This window comes from Pristis pectinata, chromosome 30 (genome assembly GCF_009764475.1).
Source record: "Pristis pectinata isolate sPriPec2 chromosome 30, sPriPec2.1.pri, whole genome shotgun sequence".
NCBI classification, from domain to species: domain Eukaryota; kingdom Metazoa; phylum Chordata; class Chondrichthyes; order Rhinopristiformes; family Pristidae; genus Pristis; species Pristis pectinata.
Genome location: NC_067434.1, coordinates 14,493,229 through 14,508,189, shown reverse-complemented (window position 1 = coordinate 14,508,189; position 14,961 = coordinate 14,493,229). Strand labels below are relative to the sequence as shown.

At 43.4% G+C, this 14,961-nt stretch overlaps 1 protein-coding gene across 1 annotated transcript in view; it reads right to left on the bottom strand.

The window, feature by feature from the left end:
• sgpl1 (sphingosine-1-phosphate lyase 1) overlaps window positions 1–12,702 on the bottom strand; it is a 75,493-nt gene extending 62,791 nt beyond the window's left edge. The window contains exon 1 of the mRNA XM_052041663.1: window positions 12,537–12,702. Within this exon, the coding sequence (XP_051897623.1) occupies window positions 12,537–12,548 (12 nt within the window). The 5' untranslated portion in view covers window positions 12,549–12,702. The remainder of the gene's footprint in view (window positions 1–12,536) is intronic.
• Window positions 12,703–14,961: the final 2,259 nt, after the last annotated feature.

Below are 14,961 nucleotides of genomic sequence, written 5' to 3'. Positions count from 1 at the left end.
GTGCTATAGGAATACGCATTGGTGTCTTTCCAAACGCACTACAAAGGTACCTATTGTTGGTCTTGTGGAGCAAGCTTAGGTACGGGGTGCTCTGTGCTCAGCATTCAGCTCCCCTTACACACCAAGCGTCTGAAATCCAACATTAAACTAGTGGGGTAGAAAATCCCACTTCAATAGCCTTAAGGTCACAACACATCAAATACACCTCAAAGTACTTAATAAATGCAATGAGGGTTCGGTCTCCACCCCTCTTTCAGCCCCACCACTGAAACAAAACACTTCTATCAATAATTTTATCCACAAAAGCAAACAGGGCAAATTGGTATTGGTTTATTGTCACTTGTACAGAGATACAGTGAAAAACTTGTCTTGCATACCAATCGTACAGGTCAATTCATTACACAGTGCTTTGAAGTAGCCTACCAGGCTTTGTAAATTTATACATCTCTCCTCAGCCACTGCTGTTCCTAATATCCCAACCTATCAGATCTGTCCTTGCAGCTATTAAACTCTCCACCCCTAGCAACACCTTGTTACAGCTTGTTTATCACCTTCCTACACTAAGGCAACCGGAACACTAGCTTTAGTCTAATGAGTGCTTTATAGTTCAGGATTAACTCACATTACATAGAGTTTAGCCAAAATATAGCTCGTTTCACTTTGTGCCAGCTATAGTTCAGAGCAACGGTCTCCCCTTTAAGCCAGAAGGTCATGGGTTCAAGACCCATTGCAGGAAATGAGCACAAAAATACTGAGAGATCCTGATGGAATGTGGGCTGTCAGGAACTGCCACCTTTTGGACGAGATGCTAAAACTGCTCCCTCAAAGGGATGCACAAGATCATACACTAGTATTCCAAGAAAGAGCAGTGCTGTTCTCTCCAGTCAATATTAATGCTTCAAAGAAGATTAACCAGTCATTATCACCCTGTTATTTATAGGAACTTTATGCACACAAATTGGCACTAAAACACACAATATATCAAAAATGTACTTGACTGGGTGTGAAACACTGAGATATTTTCAAATGAACATGAAAGATGTCACAGAAAGAAAACCTTAATTCATTAACTTGGCATCGAAGTAAAAGCTTCATGAGTTGATTCAGTTTCTCATTATATTTGAGGTATTGCCATCAAAACATGCCTAAATCACAGGGAGGAACATGACTGACAGGGACACTTTATGCATTTTATCACAAACACAAACTAAAGCGTTTAAATGAGGAGAAGCAAGCAACTTACTCTGTTTACCTCAAGTTACAAATATTTTTCAATCTAATATACTTCCCTCACTAAGAAATGGTTAGATTTGAGGAGATTGCAAAGAAGGCATACCTTCCCACAAGTGGGCCACATAAGGTCATACCTTTAGCTCAACAACAATAACCTTACGTTACATTATGCCTTCAAAACATCCTCATGCACTTCACAGGAGAGTTACCAAGCAACATGCAACAGCAAGCCAAAGAAGATTAGGACATCAACAAAAGCTCATTTGGAAGTAGGCTTTCAACGAGAGACTTAAAGACGGAGAGCAGTACAGGGTGACAAGGGAATTTCAGAGGCTTAGGGTCTTGTCAGGTGAAGGAATGTCCATCAATGGAGCAAAGGGAATAAGGATGTGCAAGGTTAGAAATGGAGAAGGACAAGAAGTGTGAGGGTTTTAGAGGTGGCAAGACTACAGAGATCAGGAGAGAAAATATCTCAGACAGATTGCAAGCCAATCCAGGGAGTGAACTATCCAAACTTACTTGTGCCTGGGTCTGTCCAAGCAAGTAATAAATATTAAATCACACTCTCAACTTAAGCTTTGTAGGTGATAGGGGAGCTTCTTAGATACAGGTGATAACATTGCCCAAAGTACGAATGTGAACGATTAAGCCTCCAATAAATAGTGACAACCAGCCCTCCCAAAGGTGCTGGAGTGGAACTTGGTGATACTATATTGAATTATGACAAGCCTGGATAAATTGGCCAGGAAAGACCCATCACCCTTAATTGAGAGGGGTTATTAAATCAAAAGGAACAGACTGCAGTTGAAGGGGAAACTTTTGACCCAGGCTCCAATACTCGCCTCAGAGGATGAGGACACAAATAGCAAGCACTTTGATGAGAAACTGATGTACTGTAGTCTTGAGGCCACTAGGCCAAGAGAAGAGGATGGGGGTTAGGTTGAAGCAACTCAGCCAACATACCTTAGAGGGGCTGAATGGCCTTCTGAATGTTTTGGAACAGGGTGCTGCTTAGTCCTTTTAGGCCAAAGATCCCCAAAACCCAAGTAACCCTGGATATGCCAGGTAGATGCATGGTTTTCACCCCTTAATTTTTGGACCACATTCACCATCTAAATGGGACACTTGATCCTTGAACAGGCGGGTGAAAGAGCCCAAGATCTGCACAGTTTGTGATAGATTCTGGTGACCCAGCAAGAGGCAAGTCACTTCCAACAGCAAAAACAATTCAGTCTTGGGGAAAAGCGTCGCAAGCATTGAAAAGGCAGTGATGGAATATATCACAGACATCAAAGACAGCACAGGAAGTGGCTTCTTATCAAAGGCTTACATTAAAGGCAGCAATCCAAGGAGGATGAACAAAAAAAATTTGAGAATTATGTACACCACTGTTAACCTTCACTGCCTTCCCAAATGGCAGTATTATCTTTCTTCAAGGGTGTTAGCCTGTGAAGTCTCTCTGCCAAAGGTTGACATTGAGAAATAGTAATTGAAACCATTTTCACATAAAATCATATGACATGGGAGTGCACCATTCAGCTTATCGTATATATACTGTGCCTTGGACAGTTTTTCCATATTGGTCTGACATCTGTCATTAGGAAAATACTGAGACACATTATTAAATAGTGACAAGGTGTCTAGAATACCATTAATATAATCAAGTAGAGTCAATGCAGTTTTATGAAAGAGAGACACAAGAGACTTAAGGTTCTGGAATCTGGAGCAACACACAAAATGCTGGAGGAACTCAGCGAGTCAGGAGGAAAATGGACAGTCAACATTTCGGGTTGAGACCCTTCATCTGGACTGAAAGATAGAGGGGAGATGGTCAGTATAAAAAGGTGACTATAGCCAGTATAAGGTTTAAAATGTATAAAAACCTTTTTATACTGGCCATCTCCCCTCTATCTTTCAGTCCAGGTGAAGGGTCTAGACCTGAAATACTGACCGTCTATTTCCCTCCATAGATGCTGCTTGACCCGTTGAGTTCCTCCAGCATGTTGCATGTTGTTTATGAAAGAGAACGTGTGCTTTTCAATGACATAATAAGAATGAATATTGGGGAACCAGTAGTTGTAGTCCATTTGGATTTCCCCAAAGACATTCAGTGAGAATGCCACAAAAAGATAATCACACGTGGAGAGCTGATAGCATTGTAAGCAATACATTAGTATGGATTGACGATTAGCCAACAGAGTTGGGATAAATAGATGGCAAACTGTACCTAATCCCAAAGGGTAGGGGGCGAGGGGGAGGCAGAGGGATCAGTGATGTGGCCTCAACTATTAAAGAAAATGAGTATATTATAGACAAATTTGTTCTCCTGGGTACTCCAGTTTTCTCCAACGTCCCAAAGTGATGCGGGTTGGTAGGTTAATTGGTTACTGTAAATTCTCTCCAGTGCAGGTGGGTGGGAGGGGAATCAGGGTAGAGTTGATGAGCCGGTGAGAGAACAGGTCACAGGGAAATAAACAGCAGCATGGGATCGATGAGAATGTTCCGAGACCTGGCATTGACCCGATAGGCTGAACACCACAAGAAATCACTTCAGAGTAAGAGGTTCCCATTTAAGTCGGAAAAGAAGGAATTTCCTCTCAGAGGCTTGTGATTCTTTAAAATTCTTTCTCCCAGAATGTTGTGGAGGCTAAATCATTCAATATATTCACGGTTAGGATTGACTGGGATTCAAGGGTCAGGGGGAACAGACAGGAGAGTGGAGCAGAGGTCCAAAAATCACATCGGCCACGAACTTATCAAAGGGTGGATCAGGTGAGTGGCGATATATCCTATTCCTGCTCCAACTTCTAATGTTCTTAACCCACCGTTTCCACTGATCTTCCTCCATGGTCCAGTAACTTTAACTTTTCACATATCCAAACATTCCCTCTCTGAAGTTGCAATTAACCTGTTTCCACCCACTTACTCCAGATCATAAAGGCTTGCTGTGCAAAAAAAATTCTCTTCTGATTCTTTTGCCAATTATCTTAAAAGGCGGTCCTCCAATTCATGACCTTCATGCAGGTCAAAACAGCTCCATCAAAACCCTCACAAGTCCTCGGAGGCAGAAGGACAAAGAGGCATCTGCAGAGAGGATGGCAGCGTCCACTTTTTAGCCTGGTCTTAAAAGTTTATGTTTAAGTGCCCATTCCTACCCCAATTCTTTCTATGCTTTGCTCACTTAAATCTGTTTCACTGGACAAAGAACAAGAGAGAGAGTCTGCTGTGGCCAAGACATTGTGGCGTGGATGTCTATGGAGCATTTGCAGTGGAAACTCCTCCGAGCAAGGCAAACATCATAGACAAACATTGGGTGATACAGAAGTGTGGAATCTGGAAGGAGCAAGAGTCCAGCTGGCTGCAGCTGGTTATTTGGTTACAGGTTACCTCAGGTAATGAATGCAAGAACGTTTCATGTACAATCTGTAATAAATACTCCAATGTTTCAGAATTCTATAGTGTCCCAAGTGAACTGGATCACCCTTTAATTTTCTGAATTTACGGTCTGTGCTATCCTTCTCTGCTATTTATCTTTAAATTATTCAAAGGTCAAAAGTCCATTGAAAAACATCAGTAAAAAGAGCAATTAAGATCAAAGCCTGGCAACTCATTTCAATGGGTGGAAGACTGATTTGTGTACAGCTCCCGATTCTGCATGTCCAGCAATGGTCCCATGCCTCGTACTCCTGAGCTCACAATAAGATAAGATCTTTATTAGTCACATGTACATCGAAACACACAGTGAAATGCATCTTTTTGCATAGAGTGTTCTAGGGGCAGCCCGCAAGTGTCGCCATGCTTCCAGCGCCAACATAGCATGCCCACAACTTCCTAACCTGTACGTCTTTGGAATGTGGGAGGAAACCAGAGCACCCGGAGGAAACCCACGCAGACACAGGGAGAACGTACAAACTCCTTACAGACAGTGGTCGGAATTGAACCTGGGTCACTGGCACTGTAATAGAATTACGCTAACCGCTACACTACTGTGCCTGCCCATCAGGATCATTGAATTGCCATCAGGTACAAGAACAATGCTGACATACATTCCCTTTTTAAAGCTTGGTAATGATGATCTCCTATTGTAACGGACAGAAACAGCCAGTCACTTACTGCTCTGCCCCAAATTCAACACATTGTTGCATATTCACATCGCACTCAATTGCATCTCAACTGACACACCAACCTATCAAATGGAGCTGACGACCTGGCCTTCCAGTCACAAAACACCACGTCGTACAACATCCTATGTCCTTATTTACAGTATGAAACGTTTCTCTTATGTAACTGGAGAGAAAAGTTAACACAATAAACTTTGGATCAATTGATGTCAGATTTATACTCTTGGAGACTTTTCTGGGAAAATATTTTGCATTTTGCTTCCCTCTGGGACTGCATCAGATTTCCTTGCACAGTCCCAATAGGGCAAGGTTTACACTGTGGACCTTAATCAAGCACAAATCAGAAAAGGGGTGTAACTCTGGTGCCGTTCACAATCCAATGGCTGGAGTGAAGGTACAAACAGTGAAAGACCTCTCCCTCTCCACCCACCCCTCCAAGTGGGTCATTTCATCAGGCACCATAGCTAAGCAATGCCAACTACAGAACAAAGCAGCCCCATGGAAAATGAAATAAGCTTGAATGTTGAGGAAATTCTGCCTCCCATTCTTCACATCCACCCCCCTTTCCTTGCATTAAAACATTCAGGTTCAGTAATTGAGTACATTAAAACATGAATGGGAAACGGATCGCTGCAAACAACGCATGGTGACAGAACATCACAACAGGTGCTGACTGACTTTGTACTCCTGGTGAGAGATACTCAGGCCACTGGGAAGAATTCCCCTGCTCTTCTTCCAAATAGTGCCAAGGAGTTGTTTTATTTTTGAAAATACTTCACAGGACGGGACTTTTATTACCGCCCATTCCCAAACTGCCCAAGATGAAGTCTTGATCTCTCAATCTACCTAGTCAAGGCCTGTACGCCTTATTGTCTACCTGCACTGCATTTTCTCTGTAAAGGTAGCTGTTACACTATATTCTGCGTCCCTGTTATTGCCCTTCTCTTTGTATTACTCAATGTACCTCTGTTATGGAATGATCTGTAGGGATGGCATGTAAAACTAAATTTTTTACTGTGACAATAATAAACCCTATAGACTGAGGCAAGGGTAAGGAGTTAACTTTAATGTCAGGGGAAAGATTTAATAGGGACCTGAGGGGCAACTTTTTCACCCAGATGGTGGTCTGTATATGCAACGAGCTGCCAGAGGAAGTGGTTGAGGCAGGTACATTAACAACATTTAAAAGTTACTTGGACAGGTACATAGATAGGAAAGGTTTGGAGGGATATGGGCCAAATGGACTAGCCTTGGACGGGAATCTTGGTCAGCATGGATCAGTTGGGCCAAAGGGCCTGTTGCCATGCTGTATGACTCTATACTGATGTGGCTCAAAAGTCACGTTACCTGACCAGGTAAGACTGAAAGATCTCCTTTCCCAATAAACATTCATTGTTTAAAAAAAAAGACAAATTACTGATACAAGTTTCTTTTTAATTTTTAATTCCAGACTTATTTAGTTACTTGAATTTGTGCAAATGTGGGACATGAACTTCTGAATCAAGGGTGCAAACCTCTGGATACAGGTCCAATGACAACCACTGCGCTGCTGTACCCACACTGTATGTTCAGAGAATACACTGGGCCACTGGGCCTCAGGTCAAGACCTGCTCCAAGACAGCAGCACTCCGTCAGTACTGCACTACAGTGTCGGACAAGGATTTACTGCACAAGTACGGAACGGAACTTGAACCCAGAGACGTCTGACTCAGAAGATGTGGATCTGTTTGTACTGAGCTGCATAATGCAAATGAATGAGCAATGGAGATCACAAGCAATCTCCAACATAATGAACAAGAAGAAAACCATTTCTGAGGGAGGAGGATCGCTAACTAGAGGTAAGAATTTCTTCAAAGAAAGCAGTAACTCACAAGTCAATATGTAATACAAGGGTACTAAAAGCAAAACTAACAGTCACTTTCAGAAGGAGAAAATGGACACACACTCTGGGTGTATGGGCTTCACTGATAAGGCCAGCATATATTGCCCACTTTAACTGCCCCTGTGAAAATGGTTCAGTTCTTCTCCCTCAGCGCCATTGGGCAGGGGGGGTTCCAGATTCAGTCCAGTGATAGTGAAAGAACAGCAATACATCTCCAATTCAGGGTGGTGCGGTCTTGGAGGGAACCCCTTTAATGGTGGTGCTCCCATGCAGCTGGTGCCCTGATCCTTCTTGGTGAAGGTCATGGGTTTGAGAGGTGCTGTAAATGACTCGTGGATAGAACTGTACAGCCATGATGTGTGCGTGGAAGAGTGTGAGTGATTGAATGATTGGTGATGGACCAGTACTAATCTGTATTTTTTTTAAAAACATCTAAAGAAATGAAACTGTTAACTTTTGATAATACGACCCAACAGTCTGACAAAACGTCAAGGACTGCACTTTCATGAAAATTTAAAACAGGATGGAGGAACACAGGCAATTTAGCCATCAAGCTATGCTAGCTATTGGAAACAGCTGTCCAATTCATCCTAATTCCTACTCCATTGCTTCAACCCTGCACAGCTTGTCAACTGTTCATCCAATTTTCGAGCAATTGTTATGTGAAATCAGAAACAAAGGATAAACAAATTCTCCATGGACTTCAGTAAAAACATTTGACAGGGTTCCTCACGGAAGACTGGCCTAGATGGGCACTTTTCTCTGGAGCGGCAGAGGCTGAGGGGTGAGAAGTGTATAAAATTATGAGGGGCATAGATAGGGTGGACAAGCAATATCTTTTTCCCCATTATTGAGTGATCCAATACAGAAGGCATACACTTAAGGTGAAGAGGGGGTAGGTTCAGAAGAGAACTGAAGGGTAAGTGTTTTACTCAGAGAGTGGTAGATGCCGGAAATGTGTTGCTTGATAGGGCAGTGGAGGCAAATTTATGGGGGCTTTTAAGAGTGGCTTGGATGGGCACATGAATGAGAGAAAAATAGAGGGATATGGGCATTCTGTAGGTAGGAGGGATTGGCTACGTTGGCACAACATTGTGGGCTGAAGGGCCTGTTCTGTTCTAAGATAAGTCTTCCCTTGCAGAGAGAGTTAACTTAAATTCAGGATCAGCTACTTGCCACATTTTTTTAAGTTGGGTTGTAAACGTTGCTCAGGACAGTGCTGAGATGTGGGATCTAACCTTGTAACGCTTGAAGAAGCCTTCAGCAACACAGCCTTCATTAAACAGAGATTAAAATTACTGCTGCAGCTCGTTCTAATACAAGATCATTAATTCAGACAAACACCCAGGGTGCATCATAGGAACACTTGTTCCTGGTGAAGCGACAGAAACTGGGGGATGTGCAAAGGACCACAATTGGAAGAAAGATTGCAGGAAGGAGGGAGAGGAAGATTACTGTGGGCAATTTAAAATCAACACAATCGGCAGGTTGGAAGCCATCGCAGGTCACCAAACTCCAAGGGATGGGTCAACTGGGTTACGGACAGCCGAGCTTGGATAACTTACAGATTACAGGCAATGGAATGTGGGAGAGGACTGTAAGCATTAATCCTGGCAGAAAGGCAAGATGTAGCACAAACACCCCAAGTCTCCTTTAACTGGGTGATGAGCAGTGTCGGGAAAGCAAGGAGAAACATTGACCAAAGAGGTCAAGTACGGCCTCTGAAATGCCTCGATTACCATTGCTGCAAATAAACATATTTAACACATCTTTCAGAGACTCAGACCAGTTCATCCAGATACCAGCACACAACCTGGAGCATAAAATCCACAGGGATGGAACACATTTATTTCAGATGAACTGTCAAACCTTGGCCCCATCTAATCTTTCCAAAAATCCCAAAGCAATACTTCAGAAGAGCAGCAGTGGAGATCTGTCTGGTGCCTTACGTGCAGTCGAAGTTTCTAACCCAGTACATCAAGTCATCAGAACCTTGCTGCTTACAATGAACAAACTACATAGCAGCAATGACTGCACTCCAAAAGTACATGATGCGTTAGACCATCTTGAAAAGCACGTGAATGACACTGTAGAAAACCCCTTATTGTTTTTCTTTACTCTTCAGTAAGACATTTTGTTAAAAATAACCTTGCATGCCAAACTGCTTGTTTGAAATACAGCAACAAAGGTATCAACAATTTGAAATGGCCGACGACCCCACACATGAAATGTAGTTCCAAGGAACGATAATCATTCAATTTCCACATTCTCAACTAGTATTTACCCAGGGAACCTAATAACATGCCTTGCCGGAAGGCCTATTTAGAGGTTAAAACCCTCGGCTTCTGGACTGAGGTAAACCAAGAGCAATTAGTGGTGCCTTGCAATTCTGGCATCTTCCTCCAAGTAACTAAAACCAGACATAAACTGGTATTGTTCTGAGCTATACTTCCTGGATACTCTCAAATTATTTTCCAACTGCAGTTTCAATATGATGCCAGGTTATTAAATCAAAACACATTTGGGAACCAAAAATAACAACCAAATAATCCAGGCCCCCTTTTTCTTCTCCTTGTAGGATATTTAATCTTGGCAACCTAATTGGCACAATAGAGAGACTCGTGGATCTACAGATCTGCTGGTGTTATAGCTATGGATCATGAAGTGGCCCACGCCTTAAAAAAACATTGCATCTTTCACAAGTATACGTACCACTGTAATGGAAGAAACAGAGCAGCTATTTACACACAGCAGGTTCTCACGAAGTGCAGTGTGATAATAAATACATTATCAGTTTCAATGATGTTGATTGGATGGTAAAGTCTGCCAAGGAAACTGGAGACAACTCCGTTCTTTGAAACAGTTTCATAAGAGCACCCATATCCACCTAAGGGAGCAGAATGAGCCTGTGAACGAGGCAAGACCCCATTAGCATACACTCATGTGTAAACTATAATTTTGTACTCATATTTTAGCACATCATGGAAACCAGCCTCCGCTCTATGGACTCTGTCTAGATTTCTCGCTGCCTTGGTAAAGCAGCCAGCATAATCAAAGAACCCCGCCCACCCCAGACAGTCTCTCTTCTCCCCCCCCCCCCCCCATCGGGCAGAAGATACAAAAGCCTGAAAGCACATACCACCAAGCTCAAGGACAGCTTCTATCCTGCTGTTATAAGACTACTGAACGGTTCCCTAATACGATAAAATGGACTCTTGCCCTCACAATCTACCTCATTATGGCCTTGCACCTTATTGTCTGCCTGCACTGCACTTTCTCTGTAACTGTAACACTTTATTCTGCATTCTGTTATCATTTTCCCTTGTACTACCTCAATGCACTGTTGTAATGAAATGATCTGTATGGATGGCATGCAAAACAAAGGTTTTCATTGTACCTCGGTACATGTGACAATAATAAACCAATTTACCAATTTTGAGTCACAGGACAAAGACCCATGGACCTAACTTTGTTGTATAGTTCACCAGTGCAGAAGATTAGGGGAGACCAAATTCAAGTGTTTGAAGACAAGGGGAGGTGATCATTCTTTATCCATCCCGTTTCCTGTGGTCCAGTGTCCAGAACAAAGGGTATGGGCACAAAAATCAGCCCAGGTCATTCAGGGTTGATGTTAGGGAGCATGTCTTCACAGCTAAAACTGGACAAGTGGTGTGCAGTGAAAACTCCAAAACCACCACTTGTAACATTTCTGCCTTGTTAGTGCACAGAACCAAGCCAGTCTCTACCTCCCTCTCCTCTGAGATGCTCCTTACAAACCAAGTCTTTGGACATCTCTCCCAACAAAATATCTCCTTGTACAGCACAGGGGTCAAACATTCTTTGATCATGACCCCGTGAAGCACCTTGGGATGTTTCTGCCACCTTCACCATACAAGTTGTTGCCTTAAAAACGGATCAAATTGATTCACTCAGAGGCTAAATTGTCTCCTCCTGCTCCCATGCCTTTAAGATCAGATTCACACACAAATTACAGTTACAGCCCGACTGTACTCATACATTTAGTTCTCCACCAAGCCTTAAACCTGGTTGCTCAACAGATTTACTGTTCCTAGGGAGATTTGCACAACAGAGCAAGGACAGGGGGAAAAAAAATCTTCGTCATTGTCTCTAACAAACAGCTTCTGTTCAAAACAGGAAAGATGGCATATTTGAAAACTGCAGATTCTTTCTACCCCACTTCCCTGGGTATTCAGCAGCATGATCATATGACATATCCCACAAGGTGGCTGACTCAAGTCACAGGGAATGAAGTCACCCAACAAGAACCACTGGCAGCTAAAATTAATTGTCATATTTACGTAGTACTCATCACACCACAAAGTTAACCAAAGCACTCCATAACCAAATTACTTTTGAAAAACAGTCAATATTGTTGTGCATGCAAAAAAAATGAAGCACTTCACAAACAAGGCTAATGAATAATTAGCTCATTTTAACAATGACGGTTGATGACTACGATCTTTGGTTTTAACTTGAACAGCACTGTGGAGTCTCTGAGGTTGCAACAAGTGTGCATCATTATTTTAGTACCACAACGAAATGTCAGCTGAGATTCTATGAGTGGGGCTCACAACTAACTTCCCACTCAGAGGCAAAAGGCACTAAATGAGCAAATAAAGTTGTGCAGATTAAGAAGTTACTTAAATTATTAGATCCAGCCAGTTGTGCCTTGCAATAAATACAGACATCACACTATAGTCAAGTCACACTGTGTCACTGAGGAAAGATCTGTTCGCCGTTTGGGGGATTATGCTGTACATCACCTGATTGCCCTACTGGCCTAGACTGCAAATTACTGTCATATCGCGAAGGAGATCACTAATGTTACACAAGCCCTGACAGAGCACAATCACAATAGAATTTAGTGTTTAACACTGGATTCCCACCGGGCCGCCGGCTACTGTGGTTACATCACGAGCGGAACGCCGGCTATTGTTACATCACCGGTGGAACGCCGGCTATTGTTACATTACGGGCGGAGCGATTGTTACATCACCGGTGGAACGCCGGCTATTGTTACATCACCGGTGGAACGCCGGCTATTGTTACATCCCGGGCGGAGCGATTGTTACATCACCGGTGGAACGCCGGCTATTGTTACATCCCGGGCGGAGCGATTGTTACATCCAGGGCGGAACGCCGGCGATTGTGTCACGAGCCTCGGCCATTGTTGCGGGGCCGGGACTTTGTGTAACACTCCCGCCGCCTACTTTGTGTAACACTCCCGCCGCCTACTTTGCCCCTCGTCCGCCGCCCGCGCCCTGGAGTCGCTCCCTTACCCGCAGCTCCATGTCTCCTACACTCTGAAGGATCCCCAGCGCTGTTGTGTTATCGCTCTCGCCAGACCTACTGATTGACTCAGATTTGCATGAAGCCAACGCACGACTGACGCCAGACTCCCCGAGCTGCGGAGCAGGAGGGCAGCGCTCGACTTCCTGGCCAGCACTCCGCACACAGCGACAGCTGGCGGAGCGCAAAACCCGGCGCGGCGCAGGACTGGGAGCCCGAGCGCCGCCCAGCGCCGGCCGCTCGACTTCGTTTCTCAGGAGATGTTGACCTGTTGTCAGCGTCCATCTAACCATTTCTTGCCCCCAATTGCCCCCGAACAGAACGTCTTGCTGGGCTAATCCAGAGGGCTCTGAGAACTCAACCGGGTAACGAGGGTGCAAGCAAAAAACAGACAATGCTGGAAAATCACTCAGCAGATCAGGCAGCATCTTCCAGGAATTTTTCCAGGATTATTTTTTTGTTTTGTTTCAGATTTCCAGCATCACCAGTTTTTATTTCGACATGGATGCAAAGGCTTGTGCAGGCATTTAAATCTGTCAGCTTTTGGAAATTCACATTAAAACATACACATTATCCACAGAAATACATATTCTTGCATCATTATTAAGGTGCACACACACTGGTAATTTCTCTGGTAAGACAGACTGACTAAAAACATGACTAAATAGTGTAATACTGTTATCCTGAGTGGAGGAGATGGTTAAGTTTTAATCATATAAATGCATCTGGAGTCATGTCAAAGTCAAAAGTCGAGTTTATTGCCATGTGCACGAGTAAATGTGTGCACGGATGCAATGAAAAACTTACTTGCAACAGCATCACGGGCACATAGCATCAGATAAGCAGCATTCACAAGAAATAAACAAACACTTTTTTACAAGAAAGAACACAGAACAAAAAAAAAACAAAGTCTATTTAGTGCAAAGTGTTGCTATACTGAGGCAGTGATTGGGGTTGTGCAGGTTGGTTCAAGAACTGAGTGGTTGAAGGGAAGTAGCTGTTGTTCAACCTGTGGTGTGGGACTTCAGGCTTCTGTACCTCCTACCTGATAACAGCTGTGAGAGGATGGCATGGCCTGGATGTTGCCTTCCGGAGGCAGCACCTCATGTAGATACTACCGATGATGGGAAGGGATATGCCCATGATGTATTGGGCTGAGTCCACTACCCTCTACAGCTTTTTATGTTCCTGCTCATTCAAATTTCTGTACCAGACCACGATGCAACCAGTCAGGATACTTTCAACAGTGCATCTGTAGAAGTTTGCAAGAGCGTTTGGTGACATGCAGAACCTCCTTAACCTTCTAAGAAAGTAAAGATGCTGGCGTGCTTTCCTTGTCATTGCATCTATGTGCTGGTATTGCATGTATGGGCCGGATAGGAAAAGATGGCAGATTTCTTCTCTGAAGGGTATTAGTGAAAAAGATGAGGTTTTATGACAAACCTGTAATGGTGTTGTCAATAATGTCTTATCTTAAATTCCAGATTATTAACTGAATTTAAATTCTGCAGATGCCATGGTAGGATTTGAAATCTGCATTGTTAGTTCAGGCCTCTGGGTTATTAGTCTGGTCATTGGCCACTGCACCAGCTCTGTACCCTGTTCCAGCTTTGCCCAGCCCAGGGACAGATGTCAGTGCAGGATCCCAGCACATCTCCGCATTCCTGCAGCTCACCACCGTTCAACCCAGCCTTTTTCTGACAGCAAATACCCTCCACAGGCAAGGGCAGCAGAAAATGCCCACCACCAATTGCCCTTGAGAAGGAGGTGGTGAACCATCTCCAGCTTTAATTCACATGTAATTCTGATCCAAATCGTTGCTACATAGAAATTGTCATTACCTCTTGAGCCATTGTCTTTGGTAACTTTGCAATGCACTACAACAGAACTTGCCTTTGTACCAGCTCTTGGTCAAATCAATGAAACATTGTGTGGCTCCCTGTTTCTTTCTAATAGACAGTAACCATTTGGAGTCAACAGTGTGCTGCTTAGGGAACTGTAGCAGGGGCAACACTTCACACAGGGAGGTTCAAAATACTGAATGAAAATCCAAAAAAAACTGCAGCTGGTGGGAATCTGAAATAAAAACCAAAATGCTTGAACCATACAGCACAGAACCATACAGCACAAAACAGGCCCTTCGGCATGTCAGGCAGCATCTGTAGAAACAGTTATCAAGGAGTCCAGGACCTGAAACATTAACTGCTCCTCATTCCACAGATGCTGCCTGAATTACTGAGTGTCTCCAGCATTTTCTGGTCTTATTTCAATATACTGAAGTTCTGGATGTACATTATAGGAGCAGTAGGAATGAGAGACAGAATTGGACAACTTTATAGATCTATAGTACTAGAGGGGTCAGAACTGAAGAAAATTAGTTATAAGGAAATATTATGTTGGATTTCTTTGGAATAA